Source organism: Salminus brasiliensis, chromosome 6 (genome assembly GCF_030463535.1).
Source record: "Salminus brasiliensis chromosome 6, fSalBra1.hap2, whole genome shotgun sequence".
Lineage (NCBI taxonomy): Eukaryota > Metazoa > Chordata > Actinopteri > Characiformes > Bryconidae > Salminus > Salminus brasiliensis.
The window spans coordinates 35,194,451-35,215,714 of record NC_132883.1 but is presented as its reverse complement, the minus strand read 5'-3'; the positions used below and the strand labels follow the sequence as shown (position 1 = coordinate 35,215,714).

At 39.2% G+C, this 21,264-nt stretch overlaps 1 protein-coding gene across 5 annotated transcripts; it reads right to left on the bottom strand.

Annotated features, from left to right (window-relative positions):
• Positions 1–892: 892 nt before the first annotated feature.
• On the bottom strand, positions 893–20,615 carry cdk11b (cyclin dependent kinase 11B). 5 transcript variants are annotated; one of them, XM_072682191.1, is made up of 20 exons: positions 20,538–20,615; positions 19,060–19,190; positions 16,126–16,241; positions 15,624–15,751; positions 15,372–15,519; positions 15,038–15,067; positions 12,787–12,974; positions 12,272–12,409; positions 9,883–9,978; positions 9,111–9,242; positions 8,278–8,349; positions 6,821–7,020; positions 6,446–6,658; positions 6,104–6,209; positions 5,832–5,953; positions 5,600–5,707; positions 5,276–5,392; positions 4,784–4,932; positions 2,572–2,761; positions 893–1,561 (listed from the first exon to the last, which is right to left on the bottom strand). In XM_072682191.1, exons 2-20 carry the CDS (start codon positions 19,168–19,170, stop codon positions 1,469–1,471), a joined length of 2,457 nt encoding a protein of 818 aa, XP_072538292.1. In that variant the 5' UTR covers positions 19,171–19,190; positions 20,538–20,615; the 3' UTR covers positions 893–1,468. The 5 variants fall into 5 exon arrangements, with proteins under 5 accessions (XP_072538292.1, XP_072538295.1, XP_072538293.1 ...); XM_072682194.1 differs by having other exon boundaries at positions 12,787–12,935; XM_072682192.1 differs by lacking the exon at positions 20,538–20,615 and adding an exon at positions 19,590–19,643.
• Positions 20,616–21,264: the final 649 nt, after the last annotated feature.

The following is a 21,264-nucleotide window of genomic DNA, read 5'->3' as shown; positions in this document are numbered from 1 at the left end:
CACTTTTGGATTTTCACTACTGCAGCAAACCACATTAGGTGGCTTGGTACAGGACCAATATACATTTATTAGTGTTGCAATACAGTATGGTAATAATTAAAGAGATTCCCCTTCAAAGCCTGAGCCACAGCTAACTAGCATCTTCAGCATGCAGCCCATTCTGAAGTACTTGGCGCTGATCTATTATTTATGCTAGCCATATCCTTTGCAGACATCATTAACTAGTGTCTGCCAGTGCCTTCTGGTAATGACCGTGCTAAAAGATTTACGTCACGTTGACCACCAGCGGCACTTCAGAAGTCGACCAGCTAAATCTCAGTAGCTAATCCGCAAGTTTCCAACACTTAATTGGCAACCGTGTTGATTTAAGACACGCTAGCAATTTAGTGAGTGGAAATACAAGCAGACTAATGTTCAGTAAGAGAGCCAGGGAAACTTCAGAAATCCAGAAGTCCAGCATGAAACAAGGACTTGGAGAAATTATATAATCTCTCTCTCAAAAAAAAAAGAAAAAAAAGGGGGACAGAGCTGCTTTTATTAATCACTGAAAGTTTCTTTTTAAATGCCCAAATCATTAAGTGCTGATGACTAAAATGGAGAAAATCGCCTTGAAAGGAAAGTCACTGTGGCTTCTTCTCTAACAAAACGAGGAAGGCAGACAAAGATCTCTTGATTGTACAGAGTATGTGCAGTGCAAAGAATGACATCATTTTTGGACATCTGGTGCTGGGGCTGCTTTCAAGGCTGGCTGGTGTTTTTTTCCCCCTCTTTCTTGTCGTTTCTGTTTTAAAACTCAGCTTCCTTTCTCCTCTCAACTGTTTCTTACACTTGGGACGACAAAAAAAAGGGAGGGGGGGGGGGGGGGGCAACACACCAAGAGCCTTCAAAAGACTACTCGCAAATAGTTTATTTCTTGCAACTTAACGTCACCTGTGCCAGTCACAGATTATTCCGGTGCATTCTGGCCACTACTGTTATGGATCCAAATTATGTAGGAGAGAGTGTGCAGGTGAATGGTCCCTCACCAGCTGCTTAAAAACCAGGTTTGAAATTCAAAATCCATGAAGCTCTGATGTGACTTCAACTTCAAACCAACACAAAAAAGAAACAAGAAAACAGCAGGTGGTTCTGAGAAAATGATAAGGACAAGGACAAATGGGATATAAAAAGTACACCATGCACTGACATCTGAATCCAGAGTCCTGATCTGGGCTTGTATGACAGAAGAGCAGTAAATTGCTTCCAACCGCTAGAAGAACAAGCGTGAACATGAAGCAGCAGAACGTCTCTGAAGTTCTCTTAGTCTCCCGGGAGAACAGTTTGCAAGAGTCCGTCTGTATCTCATCGAGGCTCAGAGGAAGGGGGTCATGATCTGCTTTCAGTAAGTCTCTCTCGAATCAAGTCCTGGCATTAGTGCCACAAAGACAGCAAGAATTCCCTTTGCTCTGAGTGGAGATGGGGCAGAAGCTCAAAACTTCAGACTAAATCCTGGACCAGACTTGGACAGTCCTTGGTTAGCTGTAGTCAGGTGGAAACCAGTGTCTTTCAGATCGTCATCACCCTGAAGAGGACATGGAAAGATGTCAAGATAAGTGACATATAATAAAATCAAATGAAAAGGCCAAACTATCCGTATTTAGATTCCCCAACCTAAACACTTGTAGTGTCTGACATTTTCGCTGCTTTAAACAGTATTCAGAATTCACAATTTGTGCCCCCCTCTGCCCCAATTCTGAAGATAACATTTTAGGCCAGGTGGTCACCCCTCTGTATAGACTGTATACACTTATTTACAGAAATAACTGACATTATGTCCATATGTCAAGAGGGTAACAAACATAAGTATACGTAATGGGGGGGTGGGGGGGGGGTGGGCACATTCAGATAAACACATAGAAACTAACAAGGGAACAGAGACTACAAAAAAAGAACAGCAGGTGGCTTTTTAAATGAAGCACCAGACAAGGTAGCCAATCAGAATGGAAGTTATTCACACACACCTGTCAAAATGTGTTACCCAAGTAAAGTAAAAGATGAGGAGTCAATTCTTGATTGGAGGATTTTTAGCCATTTTTCCTTGCAAAAGATTTCTAGTTTGTAATGTGTGATTCTTGGACTTTTTACTTTCTTGGACCTGTATTCTATACAGCACGGTGGACTAAGAATTTGCAGCCATTTAAATGAATCCTTAAGGAGGGTAAGGACACCAACATGTCAACATACAGCCCAGTCACAGTACATTTAAACAGAAAAACAAATGAAGGCTTTTAAAGGACAGACACTATCTAGAAGCTTACATACACCCATACATTTGTTTTTAGAATTTAGAAAGCAGACACCAAACACGTGGCTGATGGATTAAAATTGGGATGGAGGGAAAAACTATGGCTGAACTACGGTTTTAAACCCCTGATGAACCTGCTGAAGAAATGGACTAAAATGAACAGGGCTCCTTGTCTAATCGACAGTAATATCAGGTGAAGAACACTGCAAATGAAGTGATTCTGATTCTGAATGTACAGTAAAGCCTTCCAGGCACATTACTGGCAAGTTAGTTATGGTTTTTCATACCAGCTGGCTGTAGCCCAAACCTCCCTCAGGGGGTTGGGGGCTGGTTCCTCTCTTCACCCGCTGCTGCTCACTCTTTGCCGGCCAAGTGGGGAACATGGATGGCTCAATGGGGAGCGGTGTTTCCCGGAAATACTCGTGCTTCAAGGCCTCTTCCGCACTAATCCGCTTAGCAGGGCAGTAAGTCAGGAATCTAAGAAAAGGCAGATTTGATTTATTAAAAAAAAAAAAAAAAAATTATAAATATATATATATATATATATATATATATATATATATATATATATATATATATATATATATATATACACACACACACACACACACACACACACACACACACACCACAGGTGCACAATAGGTTAAAATAAAACAACTGCATGAAAGCATAACACTCTGGTACTCTGATACTATATCTGAGCAGTATAAAATGTTCACACACCTCAAAAATGAAAATCTTGCTCCCTAATACTAATCCATTACCCACTGGTCATGCCAGGTTCAGTTCTTCATTCACTTCCCCATCCTGTCAACCTTAAATTTCCACTTGGCAGATGTTCAGTACAATAAATTTGCAGTGCTACCCTAACACTCGGTGTGCCAAGTTAATCATCTGCATGAGAGTAGTCTCAAAAGCAAAAAAGTGGTTCTGAACACTTGAGATGCATACATTTTGTGCAACCTCTACATCTTTACTAAACATCCAGGGTCACATGTCTGCCTTTTTTCTTTCTTTTTTTTTTTCCTGTAGGTCAGCAAACTTTGCCATCACCACTTACCTAAATAGTCAGCCTCTATCTTACTATGTACAATTCAAAATATTAAGATCCCACATAACCAAAAGCACATTTGCACTGCGTTTTAGAGCTTGGAAAAAAGTGAATATCATTTTCCAAAATTGCAGAGTGCTACTCTTGGGGAGAGATAGATGCTGGAGATTTGCTACAAACATGTTTATTTTTTGGCAGCTTCCACAGAGCTATGGCAGCGAATCCAAATGTTGTCTCGCATTAGGGGGAAATGGAGAATGTGTCGGAAGATAAGTCTGAATATTGCACAATACACAAATAAAGTAAAATGTTAACATCAGATAATTGCCAACCAGCGCATGAGGCAATGTATGGACGCTGCTGATAAAGCCATGGATGAAGCAGAATTAACGCAAAGGGTTCCTTTTTTCTGGCGCAGTCTAGCATGTGTAATTTGGCTGCTGTTTCTGTCTGCCCTGTGTCTAGCAGCAGGCCAAACAGACTACTCAGCGAGAGGAGCTCCTGCTGCTCCAGACAGACCAAACACAAACCAATGGCAAGTTCACTTGCTGACATACTGCATGCATTGCATTACAGCACTCACAGACGCACACACATGTGGTATTTGAAACAAAGCTGTGATATTTACACTGAAGAGAGCCTTACATTAAGAATTCTAAGAACCTCAATGTGCAACAGTAGAGGCCACATGAGTCTTACTGACCAGATATGTGACCTTAATCAGTATGAATATAGCGGTAATAAATCCACAGAATAACCTCCTGTCTCTGGTTAAACCCAGAGCTCCTTTAGCAATAGTAGACCCATCTGAGTGGACCTCATCATAATGCAACACTACACTACATACCACCACCAAAACAACATCTACTATAGGACTCTCTATAGCTACAGGCTGTAATGCCTTCAAACAGCTTACTCCCGAGATGCACATAAAAATCGAATGTCTTTAAGATGAAAAATAATCTTCTATTTTGACCGTAGCTTTACAACTTTACAAGCCTGGCCACACCATTTTACGGCATAACGACGGAGTGGTAATATGGTGATCGGCAGCCCTTAGCCGGGTACAGTCTTTCGATGCCTTCTTCTTCGGACAAACCAATAAGAAACTCTGTACCAAACCATATGATGCAGCTCTACACTGCTCCCTGGTGGAGTACAAAGTTCACAGGATTACAGCGTTCATCTCTACCAATTAACAGACACAGCTGTAGAGCATTATGTTATTAATACTGTGTGTTGCCTGTTGTGTAATACTGACGTGAGCACCCAGGCTATCTGTTCCAAAGCGGGGAAATAAAACAGATACTTCATCCAGTCAAATCTCTTTCAGAAACTCCTCTGGTAAAAACAATCCAGCTTTAATAGTACTTGACTCTACTTTTCGTATGTGCTCACGTTTCACTGACACACTCAAAAAGCACCCTATGCAACTGAAGACTTACTTGTTCATGAGGTCAAAGCCCTGGTCAGACAGCAGTGCTCCAAAGCGCTTGCGCAGGTTGTTATAGGGGTACTCTGTAAAAGTCATCTTCTTCACAGCAGGCAACTCATTGTAGCCTGGCCAGATCTTCTCACTGGGAGAACCGAGGTCCTACATTACAGGAAAAAAGAAAAATCACACACAATATCCAAACACTGACTCTAAATGTCAATACACTTAATGTAGTTTTAGTTTTGTTCACTTAGACAGTTCATCTAGCTGGAGTATGTTTATTTGGGATCTGTGTGTTGGCGTGGCAAATGTGCAATAACTGCTTTGTGTTTACAAGAATGAGGAGTTTCCTCATAAAACGTGCACCCTGTGGTCAGATGAATCATCATTGTAATGGATGTGTTAAAGTTGGAAAACACTGCCTTTATTTCCCCAGACTAATCATGCACAGTAAATAAAAAAATAAAAATATATTTCAAATGCTCAAAACTCTAAAGCTCACCTTAAATATTTTGTTGATTTGGTCAATCTCTGACTTTCCTGGGAAGAGTGGTTTCTGGGTAAGGAGCTCGCCAAATATGCAACCCACTGACCACATGTCCACAGCTGTGGAGTACTCCTGTCAAGAAAAAGAAATTGAAACACTTTACACTTCCTAAATTCAAATGTTCTGAATATTCCTTGGAAACACTACAATTTGACTTTTGGTTTCATAGTAGATATTCTTAGCAGTTCTTGTCCCTCATAAGTAATTTCCATGTCCTATATTGAATGTCCCACTGTTGGGACTGAGGATCTAAGGGATACTAAATGACTGCTCACTAACCTTCGCCCCCAAAAGCAGGTCTGGGCTACGGTACCATAGGGTGACCACCACAGGAGTATAAGGTTTCAGTGGGGAGCCGTACTCTCGCGCAAGCCCAAAATCTCCAATCTGAAGAATACAGAAACCACACCAAACTATTTGATAGAAATTTAGTATTTTTATACAAAATTGCTTTAGAAAAATATAAAAAAATATTTTAAGAAGCTATCTTCTGAAAGGACCGGTCTGACACCTTTAAAATTCCTTTGTGGCTCAACAACAGGTTAGAAGTCTTGAGGTCACGATGTAGGATCCAATTGTCATGGAGATGGCGAACACCTCTTAACAGCTGAATCATCAGCGTCTTCACTTCACCTAAAGGAAGAGAGAACACAGTTGATTGAACAACGATCTGTAATATAATACACTTGACCTTGCATTTAAAAAAAAAAAAATAAAATAAAAAAATAAATAAATAAATAAATAAATAAATATATATTATTTTATATTTATATGGGTACTCACCTGGGAGGAAAGGCTGTTTCATAGTTTCCATTAGGCTCTTTAGGTCATGCTCTACATAGTTCATCACTATGTAGATCTTATCCATATTACTGCCCACAACAATTTCCTACAAGAAGGACAGTTAGAAAAGTCAGGGCTATTACCCAACATCACAACCATACCTATACCAAACTACAGTAAACTCAACTTGGAAAACTCTTGATGTAGGTCCTAGTTGGAGTGGAACTGTATAACCATAGCATTACAATTCCTGTCTTGGGTCAAACACGATTCCAGCTTGAACAACGCCACAAACGTCCAATGCCTAAAGCAGGCAAATATAAAGAATACGGTATAACTCACTCTGACAGTGACTATGTTGGAGTGCTGGGCCTTCAGGATAGTATTGATCTCTCGAAGTGAAGTTATGGGAAATCCCTCCTTTTCTTTCTCCATCTTTAACCTCTTGAGGGCCACAATTTCATCCGTCTTTTTGTCTTTGGCTCTGTACACCACTCCGTAAGTGCCTTCTTCAATGCGGTTCAAACACTGGAATTCCTCCACACTACGACAGCCCTAAAAACAAAGCCGAAATGCAGCACTTGTATTTGTGCCATGAAGGCTTGCAACATTTAATGAAGCATTTAAATGTCTTAAACTGGACCAATGTAGAGAACAGACACACATTCTCATTTAAATTAAACTTAGAAGTCATAAGGTGACACCCCTGTTGTGTACCTGCAAGGCTGGGAGATATTTAGGCAGCTCTTTTTTCAGTTCTACAGGTGAAACAGGAGGAGAGTCTGGGATATAATTGTCCTCTGGTGTGGCGGACTGAGAATGAGATTGAGGGGTTACATCCCCCATTTCTTCTCCTTCCTCTCCCTCTTCTTCCTCAACACTCTCCTCAGAGTCGTGATCAAAGCGTGATTCTGGGACTGAAAAAATATATATATTTAAATGTGACTGGACCTGCATCCTGAAACATGGATATATACAACTCGATAAGGTCACATAAACGAACACCATGAATAACAAACTAAACCGCAGCACAAGCCTTCAATGCAAATATTATTTGCTCTAATGTGAGAGGGAAAAAAGAGCATTTTCAGGCATGAAGTAGTTAGGTGGTGCTGCATGGCCCAACAACAATCTGATTTTTCAGGTAAAATAATTGGACATGGCCTCAATCATTCTCCCCCCCCCCCCCCCCCCCCATTTTATTTACTGAGGAGAGTCCATTTACATGAATGAGTCTGTAGGTCATATTTAAATATTTTTTAGATTCCAATTCCAATGTCTGATTATTCTTTGGTCTTTAAAATGCAAGCAACAGCATAACTATGTTACTGTATTTTATGCATGGCATAAAATGGCCTAAAAATGACAAAAATATTGTTTATCACTTCATTTATTACATGATAAAAAAACAGAATCTTTCAGTGTTTTTCAAATGTGATGCTCATTAGTTTCAGAGCAATGCCTGAAGAAGGACAGTCTAGTGTTATTTTGGTAGACAGTAAAATAACTGCGGCATAAAAAATGAAAATCAAGTTGCAGCTTAGACAGACAACGTACTCATTCATGATAAACAAGTTTAAGAAGTGCCTTACGTCATTAAAATGTGTACATCTGTCATCAAATTTGGAGCAAATTAACGCAGCTAGACTTCATACAGCTGACTGATGCTAGCCAGCAAGAAACTCTAAAGAAAAATGTGAATACACTGACGATCGGATAGCTAAAAGAAAAAAATAAATAATCGTGGCATCTAAGGGCTGTGCATCTTAACATTTGCAGGATCTCATTATTTCCAGGGCATTTTTAGATAAAGAATTTCCATTACTTTTTTTTCAGGTTTTCCAGATTTTCGAACTTCTGGCTAGATTATTTTTAATCAGAGTAGCTGTGTAGAGATTAGATTCTAACAAGCATACACTTCCCTTCTTCTTCGTTCACTACTACAAAACAGTAAAACTTGTAAAAAATGTTATTGATAGACTACCCCATTTTATTATTTGATAAACTTCATTTTTCCCGTCTTCAATCTTGCTTTTCTTGTGATCTGCATTTTAACAGCATTATTGTATCTGAGCTTAAATTAAAAAAATAAATAAATATATACAAATAAAACTAATTCAGCCATGAGGCTGAAATAATTCATACAGATTGTGGTTGTGAAAGACCATTCTCACCAGGAGGTATGTGGTTGCCGTTCTCTCTCTCTTCTTCTTCCCCATCTGATTGTTCTTCATCACTAACGTAATCTATCGAATGAATGAAAAAAACCTTCACACATTTAAACGTGCATAAACATTCATACACTTATACAATTCCCATAATCTATAGCTTGGTTATTTTAGTGAGATTCCTTGCATGTCTTAACTACTTCCCCTTTCCACAACTTGAACAGGTAACTCCAAGCTGCTTTATCATTTAGCGAACTCCGCTGCCAGATTTAACTGGGAGAGAGCACAAAACTGATCTTTTTTTTGCCCCTTCCTTTGGTTTGAGTAATGTAACCTGTACTGTGAACATGTGTCCAAACGATTGTTGACACCTGCACATCCAAGGCGTCTTCTGGAATAAAGAGTTCTAATAGGGAGCTTGTCTTCTCTTTCCTGCAGTATTTACTCTCCTGGGAAAGCTTTACATTATATATATGATGGAACATCGCAGTGAGGATCTGATTGCATTTATCAATTAAACAATTAAAAAAGGTCACATGCTGATGTCGCATGAGAAGTTCTAGATGAGACTTAAACCAAAATCACACCCACCAAGGTAGTGGATGGAGCTCATCCACTGCAGAGAACAAATTTCTGCCAATGCTGGTGGCCTTTCTACTCCATTAACTGACATTCAGCTCAGCTTAGGCTAATGTGTGGCTTCTCCAGCGTTCTCCACTTCTATTGAGATTAGCAGTTGTGTGTGTGCGCGCGCTATAGAAGCTGAACTTACTAATTACAAGGGATATTGGTTTACATTTGAAATAAACTGAACATTTAACAAGTCTAATGACGCCAACCTGCACTTTGATCAGACCCGGAATCTGAGCCCGACTCTCCCTCTTCATCTCCTTCACTCTGGCTACTCGACTCCTCCTCCTCTTCTTCTTCTTCTTCATCATCGTCATCCTCCTCTGAGCCAGACCCTGAACCTTTAAATACAGGAACGAACACAAATCAAATCCAAAAAAAAAAGAAATAAATTTTAAAAATGCAGGCACAGTACAGACATATGTAAGCAAGCATGCTGTATCAGAGTCTACAATTGTATTTCTCACACAAATTCAAAATATTCTGAAAATAATTAGAGCAGTTTGCTGAATCTGTGTGACATGTGTAGATGTGTACAGGTGTGTCTCTACATAACACACTGCATAATACAATGTGTATAAGTTTAGTTAAACAGGGGAAAAGGTATTTGGCACCCCACAGTTAAATTACCTTCTTGTATAACTGGATCTCTCAGTTCAGATTAGATGTCTAAACACTCTAGGAATTTACACAGCCTAAACTTGGGATAGTTTCTAAAAAGGGTGGAGAATGTGACGATATTTCATTGAATTGCGATATCTTTTGTGATACAGTATGCTTTTCTAAGCATGTTGAGGATATCACTGATCAACTGCATATTTCATTAAAAACCATGTAATTAGTCTAACTTAATTGGATAAATACAGCACATTTTGAATAAATAAATATCTGCTCATGTCTGTGCTCATGTGTATTGTGATACATTTCATCATATTGTCCATCCTTAGTTTCTGGGCACATATGTGCCTGTTTGGTTCTTACCTATTGAGGACTCTGCTGTACTGGTCTTTCTCTCACTGTCACTGATATCCTGAAGATCAGAGAGCAAGTCTCTACTCTCTGGTTTCTCTTCTTTAACTGTGGAGACAACATAAATAAATGAATAAATAAATAATAGGAAACCATCTTATAACAGCAAAGTAAAAAACAGCACTGAAAATTATGGTGTGTCAAGTCCATTCTAAATACCTTATTACACTTAAGTTTTTTGTGTGTTATTTAACTAAAACCATTCAAATGTATATTGTTGCATCTTCACAGCAAGAACAATACTATAAGGAAATTAATTAATAAAATAAGGAAGCGTTTTCCATTACAGACTATGGTTATCATCCGTAATGTTACATAACACTGATTCAACAAATGCTTATCTCTTTTACAGTGACCTCACAAATAATATAATAAAACAAGAAAAAGGGAACTTGCTGATCTAATTGTCTCTGCGCAGCACACCACAGGACATACCCCGCCAGTGAGGGAACGCTAATAGCTAGCACACGCCACAAAAAGTGTCTTATTACGACACAAGCTGGGCTAGACTAGCCTATTAAGAGTTGTAGGAAAGACTCTGGCTGAACTTTTTACAGTGTGGAAACAACCTGGTATGTACTCTAAATATCTAAATAGGCATAAAAAGATAATGTACTAGTAGGGTCTATTTATTACAGTTTAAAAACAGTAGAGAATATATTAGGTTAAGCTGGACTGGGACAAGATTCAATCAGGATGCCTTGATATCTGGATGTTTTTTTGAGCACCATGTACTCTAATGACTTGCCATGAATTACATTACTGCCCAGCACAGGTCCTTTGGCCATGTTAAAGTGACCCAAAAACACAATCTTCTACAACACAGTAACAGGCGACGATGGTATTCATTAATTTTAAAATACTTAGTAGACAAGACATTAAGATTCAACTTTAAGTCAACTTTAAACACACTATACATTTTATCATTTTAACACATTTTTAGATTTTATCAGGCCATTCCACACTGTAAGCATCATGTTTCCCTATGGTATACAGGGTAAACAACAAATTTGCAAATCCTAGAGAGGACTATGGCTCCTACGTTAAACTCAGGCCAAACCTTTCAGGCTATTTGCGGTTTATCAGGCCTCATGGAGTGATCATCTGCATAAAGGCCCTGTCTGGAAGAACATCCACATAAAATCAAAACGGAGAGTTTATTTGGTTCCAAGACCCAGCACGGAAACTATGTTGCCTGAATCCCTCTTCTATGATGTAACCCATGATGTAACCTAATAATAGAAATATATAATATTTCTCTGGTTGGGTCCGAAGGCTTGAGACGGCAAAACCTAAAGAACGTCTTTCCAAAAACAGGGGAGGGCATTAAGTAGGAGCATAGAAAAGTTAATGAGGATTTATAGCTTATGCATAAAAATCCTCATGTGGCCTTTACAGTTTCTATCAGTGGTCTATTAGGTCTTATTTAACTTTATTTTTGTAATATAAGTTTAAAGTCAATCCCAGTGTAAAATAAAATCCTTTATTCAAATAAAGTGTAAATGTTAACAACACTCTCAGAAAATAAAGTAGCCTAATTGTTTAATAGTTTGTTAAAGCAAATTAGTGTCATGAATTCCTTTTACAGCATCATGCTGCTGTGGCTTTGGCTGTGAGGAATATATTGCTCAAGACACATTCCCCTTTGGATTACAGGGGTAAAGAGCCCTTTTGTCTTCAAACATATAAAATCACCACAGGACCAGAAATTTTAGTACCCGAATGTTCACATGGTCAGGACATTGACTTATATTTCAGTTTGAGGTGAAGTCAAGTTCCAACAATTGGATTTAATTTGGTCATTTTCAGTTTAACAAGATTTATTTGAATCTTGTAACAGTAGATAACATGTTAATCTACCTTTTATTCATTTATTTAAGCCACTCATCGTGACTCCCTACTCAAGGTATTTTCATATAAATGCTGAACGTCTGACTATGCTTAAAGGTGCTGTAATACGATGTGTCCGTACTCAGCCCTGACTCTGAAAATGTGAAAAACACAGTGGCACGAGGAACGAGAAACAACACTATTCCAGCAACGGGGGCACAGAACGGGGGAAGGGGAGGGGCAGGTCACACTGTGCATGTGTGTCTATGCACACCGTCAAGGAGACAACAAGGAAAAAGATCTGAGAAATTAGCTTCTGACAAAGCGGAGCAAAAACTTCTTAGATCAGGTGCGGGCGAAGACCGGTGTGAACACTGGCATGAAAGGTTTTGCTGTGTCACAGAAATAGGTCAGTAAAGCTAATTACTGAAGGATCATTGAAGGAAGTTGTGCATTTGTTTTGCTGTTCAGTAAAAATGAACAATCGTACATATATTGCCATTTATCTCACCTGTCCGGCGCTGTTCACTGCTCTCCGGTCTCTGTTCTCTCTGCTGACGAACAGGGCTCCGGCTTCGACTTCGGTGCCGAGGCTTACTTTTGTCTCCATACTCTTCCACTGTAGTGCCTCGGTGGTGAGAGACAGGGCCTAGAGACACAGTACTGTTGAATGTACTTCACACAAATCAATATGGACTGTAAATTACTAAATGTGATACTTGTACACCCTAGAGCAATGTCTACAAGTACTACCTGACGCAGTAACTGACACAAAGCAGGTACAGTGCTGTGAAAGGGTTTGCTCCCTGTCTAAATTTGTGCAAAATTTTATTTTAAAGTAAACAGTAATAGTATCTAGATGTATCTAGAAGAAACCTGAAACAAGTTTGGTGTGCAAATTATCAATTATCTTCAAGTTTACTGTCTCCAGGTTTTAATGACAAACAGCTGTAAGAATAGCTGTTATTTTAACCAGACCTCATCACAAACATCGCATACTAAGAATGTGCATTTTCTCCTTCACACCTTCTCGCCGTGTATCCCGTTCTTTGCGTCGCTCCTCAGCCCTCCTTTCTCTCTCCTTTTGCTCACGCTGCTCCCTCTGTTCTTTCTGCTGCTGCTCTCGCAGCTTTCTCTCCCTCTCCCGCTGGCGCTCCAGCTGCTCCAGCCGGTCCCTGCAGGCCGAGGGAAACGGGGGAAGCCGGTCAGCAGATCTCCACGAACCCCAAACATTTACACAGATAGGGTTAGTACCAGCCAGGTCTAGCCATGGCTGTTCAGTCAAGACTAACACTTACACCAACCATATCAATAAATGGCTCACTACTCTAGGCCAGCAGTTCTTTAGCACATGAACCTTAATACTATTGAAAATACTGCATTGATATATTTACACACACACACACACACACACACACTAATATATATATATATATATATATATATATATATATATATATATATATATATATATATATATATATATATATATATTAGTGTGTGTGTGTAAATATATCAATGCAGTATTTTCAATAGTATTAAGTATATACACACACACACACACACACACACACACACACACACACACACAGGCCATCAAAAGTCTAGGGACACATTAATTATCCTCAAAGTGCCTTCCTTGTTATGAAGTCTTCTCTTCTGAGCCAGTATTATGAAACACATTCTATCCTGAGACATTATAGTATTTCCATGGCTGCACTTATTTGGAACAGAAAAAAAACAGCAAGATCTAAACAGTGTAGCAATCAATTCCTATTACGTTACTGTAAACTGACAAAACAAGTTACATATTTTATAGCTCACTATAACTTTTGATGGGCAGTGTAGGTTCATAAAGAAACAGAACACACGCTGAAACATTAAACCAAGGGTACATTCTAGCACGTAACAAGCAAATGACAGACTCTCTATGCCACATGGATTCTACAGCACTCCCTGTGGTAGCTTTGTACCAAGTTTGAAAAAGACTGAACAAAGCATTCATGAGTTACAGCATCTATAGCCATAAAAGTCATTCCCACATTTGATTCATCTAAGCTGGCCTGACATTTCTAAGGGTAGTTTAGACTCCAGAGATTATTGAGTCTATTTTGGTGCCCAGGACAAGAACACCCAAGCAAAAGTTTATAAAAGGACATTCTGCTCAAAAGGACAGACTATACAGTCGAACATAAATGACAATTTGGGCTCCATTTGTCTAGCTCAATTAAGGGGGCGTTCTGTCCCAAAACTAGAACATAAAGCACATTATCATGTTATGTACTAGGCATAAGGCATTGTACCCCTGAGCCCAATCACTTGGTCAAAATGCATGATTTTGTATATTTTGCAGTTTCGTCAATCTATGTTCCGTCTAGACAACTGTCAGGTAACAACTACTGTAAATTCTCAAATGATGTTAAAGAACACCTATCAGGAGTTCTTCTGCATTCACCAGCGGGCTAACAAAAAGGTTGTAGTTTCTTTTTTTATGTAAAATTTTCCCTTTTCCTCCCACTTTGGTGCTGCCAATTAACCCACCCATTCATAGCTTTCCCTAGCACTAGCAATTCTCCCAACATGGGGGGGGGGGGGGGTTTAAGGACTGCTCTCTGATACATGGGAAAGACAGCCACCTCCTCTTTTCGAACTGCCACCAATGAAGCATTGCCAGGCAGCTGACAGACTCTGAGAAAAGCACATGGTCCCCAGCTGCACTGCACCAGCTAATAGAGGCCTGTGCCTCCAACATCACTTTAAGAATGATGAGGAGAGAGCACCATCTACCCACCCAAAGAGAGCATGGCCAATTGTGCTCTCTCTCTGACTCCAGCCACTGATGATAAAGTGGCATAGCTTGGGATTCAAACTCATGACCCCAGGCCAGAGTGGAAGTTGCAGTTTTGTTTTGTGTTTTTTTTTTTTGTTGTTTTTTTGTTTTTTAAAGCTACATCAAAAAGCCTCCCCCCTCCAGTCTTTAACCAAGAAAATCTCACTGCAAGAGCAGTGCAAAAACCAAAGAACGTTAAACTGATTTAAGGCTACAAAAACATTTGAGAATATTCAATTACTTTGTTGATATAATAAAGCCATTCACAATTTAGAACAAACAAAAACGGACAAAACAAGGAAAGTAATGCTAGCAACATTTGGTTTTTTAGCTTTTCATATTTACTTATATTAAATTCATTATATTCAATATATTGATAATATACATTTTGACTATCACTCAGAGTGCCCCCCTTAAAAAACCCATATTTCAAAAAGTCATTTTTACCTTTTTTCACTATCTGGCTGAGTAATTTGCCTGGGAAGTGAGGGAAATGGGAAAAAAAAAAGACTTAAGCAGCTTTGACGTGCAAAGCAATTTTCATTCAAAGCAAGGCATTTTTATGTGTGCTGTGTAGCCACTAAGTAGCGAATACATATTCCACAGGTATGTCCAGAAGAGGTTTGCGAAAACCACCATAATGAATAGTATTTCTCAATTTCCCAAAAGTGGGAAAAGTATGCGCTATAAAATGACCATAAAAATAAATAAATAAAATATCATGGAAGGACAAACAGAATACTATTTCTCTCAATAGAAAAGTGTGTGTTTCTGAAATCACCTCTCTCTGCGGGAATGGGCCCTGGCCTGATCGCGGCGCTTCTGCCTTTCATAGTCTCTGCGAGCCTTGTTGTCCTCTTGCCACTGCCTCTTCCGCCTCTCATTCTCTCTTTCCTTCTCTTTGTCTTTGGTGCGCATGTGTTTTCCAGCTTTGGAAACATGATTTATAGTCACAAAATTTAACAGTTTGTATTTGAAAAGATATCAAGCAGGTCACTGGTCAAAGTCAGAGTTACACAGTTAGAGTGATCACCTTCTTCTGTGGAGTGGCTACGGTGCCTCCTCTTATCCTTCCGCTTCTCTTCTTTCCTGTGATATGACTTGTCTTTTCTCGCCATCTGCTGTGGGGGCTTTATAGCCAGGGATTCATCTTCCTCTCCTCTGGAAACAAAATCAAGCAGATCACGTTAAGTGTATTTTCTGACAATATCAAGTGTGTTCCACTAAATTCCACTAGATATTAAATACAGCATCCCTTCCAAATCCCAGTCTCCCTTAGTGTGCTAGCTTACTGGCAAGTAGTGATGATTATTGGCTGCACCACACCAGCCAATGTAAATATTACATTTCAAGAAGACAAAGATCACCACATTGCCCAGCCCTATTAAACACTAGCCCCTCTCCTACAGAACAACAACTTGCAATCACACTCATCTCTAGAAAGAAAAATAAATAAATAAATTTAAAAAAAAAGGAGGAGGATGTGTGGACGCACAGGTTGTGGAAGAAAAACAGCAAAGCGCTCTGCTTCCTACCGGTCTTCAGTTGAGTCCTCCCGCATGTATGGAGAGTTACGTATTGTTATTTCCATTCTGTGGTCCCGCAGTTCTCCTTCCTCCGGCGTATCCCGTTTGGATTCCCGATCATCCGTCTGTCCAAAGAGAAAGAAAGGGAATAGGCTGCTTTAATAATAATGTATGTGGGTATAATGTTTAGCCGGTCAATCAGACCGACCTTTACTGATCCCGAAGGAACCAAATGTAACAGTTATTACAGCAACGAGAATATAGAAAGATATTACACATACATTAAATATCTTTTAGAGAAAAAAAACCAAAGGGAAAAACCACTGAACCGCTATGTTCAGATTTACAAGGTCTATAAAAAAAATTTACACTTCAATGATAAGTTGAGGGCAACGTTGCATTCACTCAAGTATTATGGAGGTAGCATCAGTGTGGCAACAAAATGTCAGTGCTACTGGCAGTTAGTAAAAACAACTCCACAATGCTGAATGAGCTCCTCTGTTGTTTCACCACAGTAGCATAAGGGGGTTGGGTGGTATTGCCCATGATGAGCAACATTGTGTTCAGGGTTCTTGTGTTCAGCTTTTAGGAAATCCAGCTTGAATGAACGTTCAACCTCCTTGACTTATCTGAACACTCACAGCAGAGATGTGCAGACAACAAAGGACCATAGTCTCCTCAAGAGGCTCTTCTTGTATACAGCACCGAAGCTGCAGGTCCATTGCAATCCATCATCCAAGAGTTACACCCAGACACAGGGATCTTCTCACCACCATAATCATCCTGAGATGCACCACCATCTCATTTACAAGGATCATGGAACTACACGAAATAAGAGCTTCATCTACTTGCATCCCTCAACAGCTTTGTGATAAGCAGGGGCACCGTGGTTGATACCAATATCGGTCGCTCCAGTGTCTTCATTATGTGATGTCACATTCGTCAAAAGTCATTCAAGACTACAGGTTTTTACATAACTGGGACCTTTTCCAGTCTGCAGATCATGGTGTGCTGGAAGATTCCATCCAGTTGCTCAGCACATAGCTTCAGTTCCCTGGCTATCCAGTCCTACAGCCCTGTTCTGCCATAAAGTTTCATTAGCTCTTTCTTTTCCTTGGTTCAGAAGTGAAGGTCAGACTGGTGATGTAGGAGTCTGTGGTGGGTGGGTTGAGGAGTCTGTGATCACTTTAGGTAAACGTAATGGCTGCACATTTATACACTTGATAGTGCCTCAGACGCTCTGATGTTAAGAAGTAGTAGCCTGTGGGAAGGCAGAAGCAATGGAGAGGGCGATGAGGGCTGTTTCTCCTTGTCCTTCAGGCAGAAAGCTTTCTTTTGTTGTGTGAGATTTCAGGTCACTGCTGATCTACGGCTTGTTTTTGGCTTACCTTTTCACCTCAGAAATTGATGTACTAATAATGTATATTATTAGTACAACAATGTTATTTTCATACGGCTTGCTAAGCTACTCCAAGGCTGTTGAGTCAAAACAGTTCTTTGAGGAAAGTACTGAATCAGTACTGTCTTAGTGGTCAATGGTTGTTACTGTACCAGACGGTTATATTTGGGAACTGGAAAAAGCTATGATTTAATCTCCCCAGTAGTGGAAGAACTACAGAGCTGAAGGTCTCTTTTAGCATTCAGCAGGTTCAAGGTCCAGTTTTCTCCAGTAGAACACTAACTAAACACCAGCAGTGACTTAAGTCTAAAAACTATATATAAAAAAATAAATAAATAAAATAAAAATAATAAATACAGCCGCAGAACTTCAACACAGAGTTCAATGTTCGGTTTATAGAGGACTCCTTTAACCACAACGTAACATGGATTACAGCATCTGTTATTCACAAACAAGCACACCATCATTCTTCCTGCCAGTTTGATGTGCTGTTTCAACCATGTCCTCAACGACCTCAGTCCAAGCAGCTTAACCCTTGTGTAAACAGTGAGTTTGTGCAGTGCAGCTGTAGTCCACAAACACTGTTGCATAAGCAATTCCAAATCCTTGAAAAGTAAACAGATGTCATACAAAAAATGGTAAGAATTTGTATGTGAGCAGAAAACAGAAAGATAGACATATATGACAAAATTGATTACATTTTCTTCACAATCAGTGATTTGTAACAGTTTTAATTTTGAAAACATAAAACCAGACCTAGAGACAGGACGTTGTGACAGGACAGTAAATAAAATGTCTATCTGCTTCATGCTCTATTTGTAAACATTGCATCCACTGGTTTCCATCACCAGCACTGTAAAGAAATTGCAATTTTCCTCTACAATGAACTAATTTTACATTAAACCACTAAACACTTTGTATAAACAAAATAAATAAACAAATTAAAAGCTGGTTATCTCTTTAAAACAAGACGCACAGTATAAAAGAGTATGCTAAAAATGAACAAGACCATTTAATGGCCAATAAAAAAGGCAAGAAAGCAGGAGCTGGGCATTATTGATGCATAATATGGACGTTAAATTATGTTCAATAAAGCTCTTCCTGGACCTGGTTCTCCACTACGCTGCTTCCCTGCTCTGGATCCTCCCATTGATTCAATCATGTCTTATTGCATAGCTGTGCATAGGACTGTTTAACCTGCATAAATTCTTTAAAAGCTATTTAATGGTGATGTAGGTATGTTGTCCCAGGAACAATTACTGTATCACACATTTAACAAAAAACAAACAAAAAACAACAAAACACGAATTATTTACTTGTAATGCAGTGGAATGAGCCATATGAAGTGGTGAAATGCCAAAGTTCTCTACTGAAGGAGGTAAAGTAGGTCAAACCAGAGTTCACTAGAAGTTGGTAAGCAAGTTTTGTATTTTTGTATCTATAAGGAGCAACCTCAGACCAGCAGACATCTCAATCACGTTTTAACCCCTTTGCAGCAACTTCCAAATAACTATGCGGTGACTTAAAAGCAAAACTTGACCTACATTTTTCAGGCGCTTGGGATCTGTTTTCTCCTCAAGCTCTCGTCTGCGTTTCTTCTCCAGCAAAATTTCATCAAGCGTTTTAACTTTCCAGGTCTCTTTTTCGTCCCCCATCAGCTCCAAGTCACCACCAGCTGCAAGACAAGAGTGACAAACCACTGCTGAATAGAAAATAACCTAGGGGGGGGGGGAATATATTTCTAGACAACCTCTGTAGCCAGGTCCACAGTAAGTTCACATAAGCAATCCCCTGCCTTTCCTTTTTCAACCTACAGGTGCACCTGTGCCTCTACCTTGATCATGAGGCCCACACAATTATCAACTAGGTTTCATAAATCTGTAGTCATCAGAATAAGGTTAGGAGAGGGAAAAGATAACTGAAAATAAAGAAATAAAAGAAAACCGTTTGATCGTCACGATCCAGGTCAACTGAACATTCAGTACTGCGCACAAGTCTTAGGCATTCATGAAATGGTTTAAAACACCAACAAAATACCACATAACATTAGAACTTGTTAGCACCAACAGCTCACCTGGTTTTCTTTGTAATCCTGTTAAATGTAGCTACTGTTTGTAGATCTGGGAGACACCTAAAGATATTTAGCACAATATTTTCTAGTTAAAACATCCAGATTAATTTTACACAGACCCTGTGTTTACATGCCTTTTCTCTAGCTTTCGGTTTTTGTACAAATAAATTCGTACAGCACAGAACCACACTGCTTTACATATCCTTTTCTCAGATGCCCAAGACTTTTGCTCAGTACTGCTCCATAAATAATAAAAGCACTCCGAGAAAGCCCCAGCATAACACAGTTATCCTGACACAGATATTGCTTCAAAACAGGCAGTTTCTCAGATTCACAGGGGGAGAGGCATGTTTGGGGGGTTGTTTTTGTTGAATTCTGAGTTCCACCTTAAACAGCGCGATTTAAGACGGTATGGGAGCTAAATATAAATTAGAAGTCATTAAGTAGCAACTAATATAATCCACATCTAAATAATATACACTTTATCTGAGCAAGTTAGCTAGATCAATAGCTATAGTTATATCGCTATCTTAAAGCGCAGCAGACTGGTGGCTTCCATAGACAAGTTAGCGAGCTAGCTAACTAACCACAGAAGTTGCTCCAGCTAAGGTGGCATGTTCAACCATTGACTTAGTGAAACCTGACGGTATGGTGGCACTGGCAGTCTGTTTGGTAAGAAGTATTTTAATCAGCAGGCGAAAATTACATAGTAGTGCTAGTAGCTGGAGTTTACTTTCCTCCGCCGCCGCTGTTGTTAGCCGCACTAGCCAGCGTGTTTTAGCAGTTAGCCGTTAGCTGCGTTCATTTGGCTTCTAAAACATCAACACGGCGGCCCGTTTCCTCAAAGGTTCACTGAGAGGATTATTACCAGAACACGGACAAGCAAGGAATGACCGAATTCAGATCAGATATCGGTCCCAGTTTCACGAAAGGATGAAATCATTTACAAACCTGAAATTTGCTCGGCGCGTTTTTAAACCACCGGAAAAAAACCCCGCTTCTTCCGCCTTCAGGGGAAGTGCTTCCCTGGCCATACTGAATCACTGCTGAGGCGGAGAGACAGATAAACATCGCCACCTACTGAACTTCCCCTACAACACAACGATCAGCTCTTCATTCTTATCTCTCTTTATTTCATTTTTTTTTGCAAAACACGCACAATCAAGTACTTATATACTATCATATATACACATATTTATAAATACCGTAAGTTATATGAATATATGAATATATATATATACATGAATGAATATGAATATGGCCATATTCATTCATTAGGGAACTAATATATATTATACATAAATTAGCATATTGTTTTTGCATTTAGGGAAAAAAAAACATTCTTTAACGTGCTTGAAAAGTGAAAGAAAATACGATAATTTATATAAATATTTTTATCTATAAATATTTTTTTTGAGAAAATATTGCAGGAATTATTGTGGTGTTGTTGTTTTGTTTATTGTTTTTTTTTTACAATTCCATGATTATGTAATTATATAGTTACGAATTCTTTAAAATTACAATAATAATTACAATAATATTATTTATCAGATTGAAAGGAAAGCACTGCCGACAATAAATAGTGGGTACAAGGAGATGCAGTCCCACCGTAAAAAAACAAACAAAAAACTCCTTATATATCATCATCATAATTTTCAGAAGCTTGATGCTCACATTG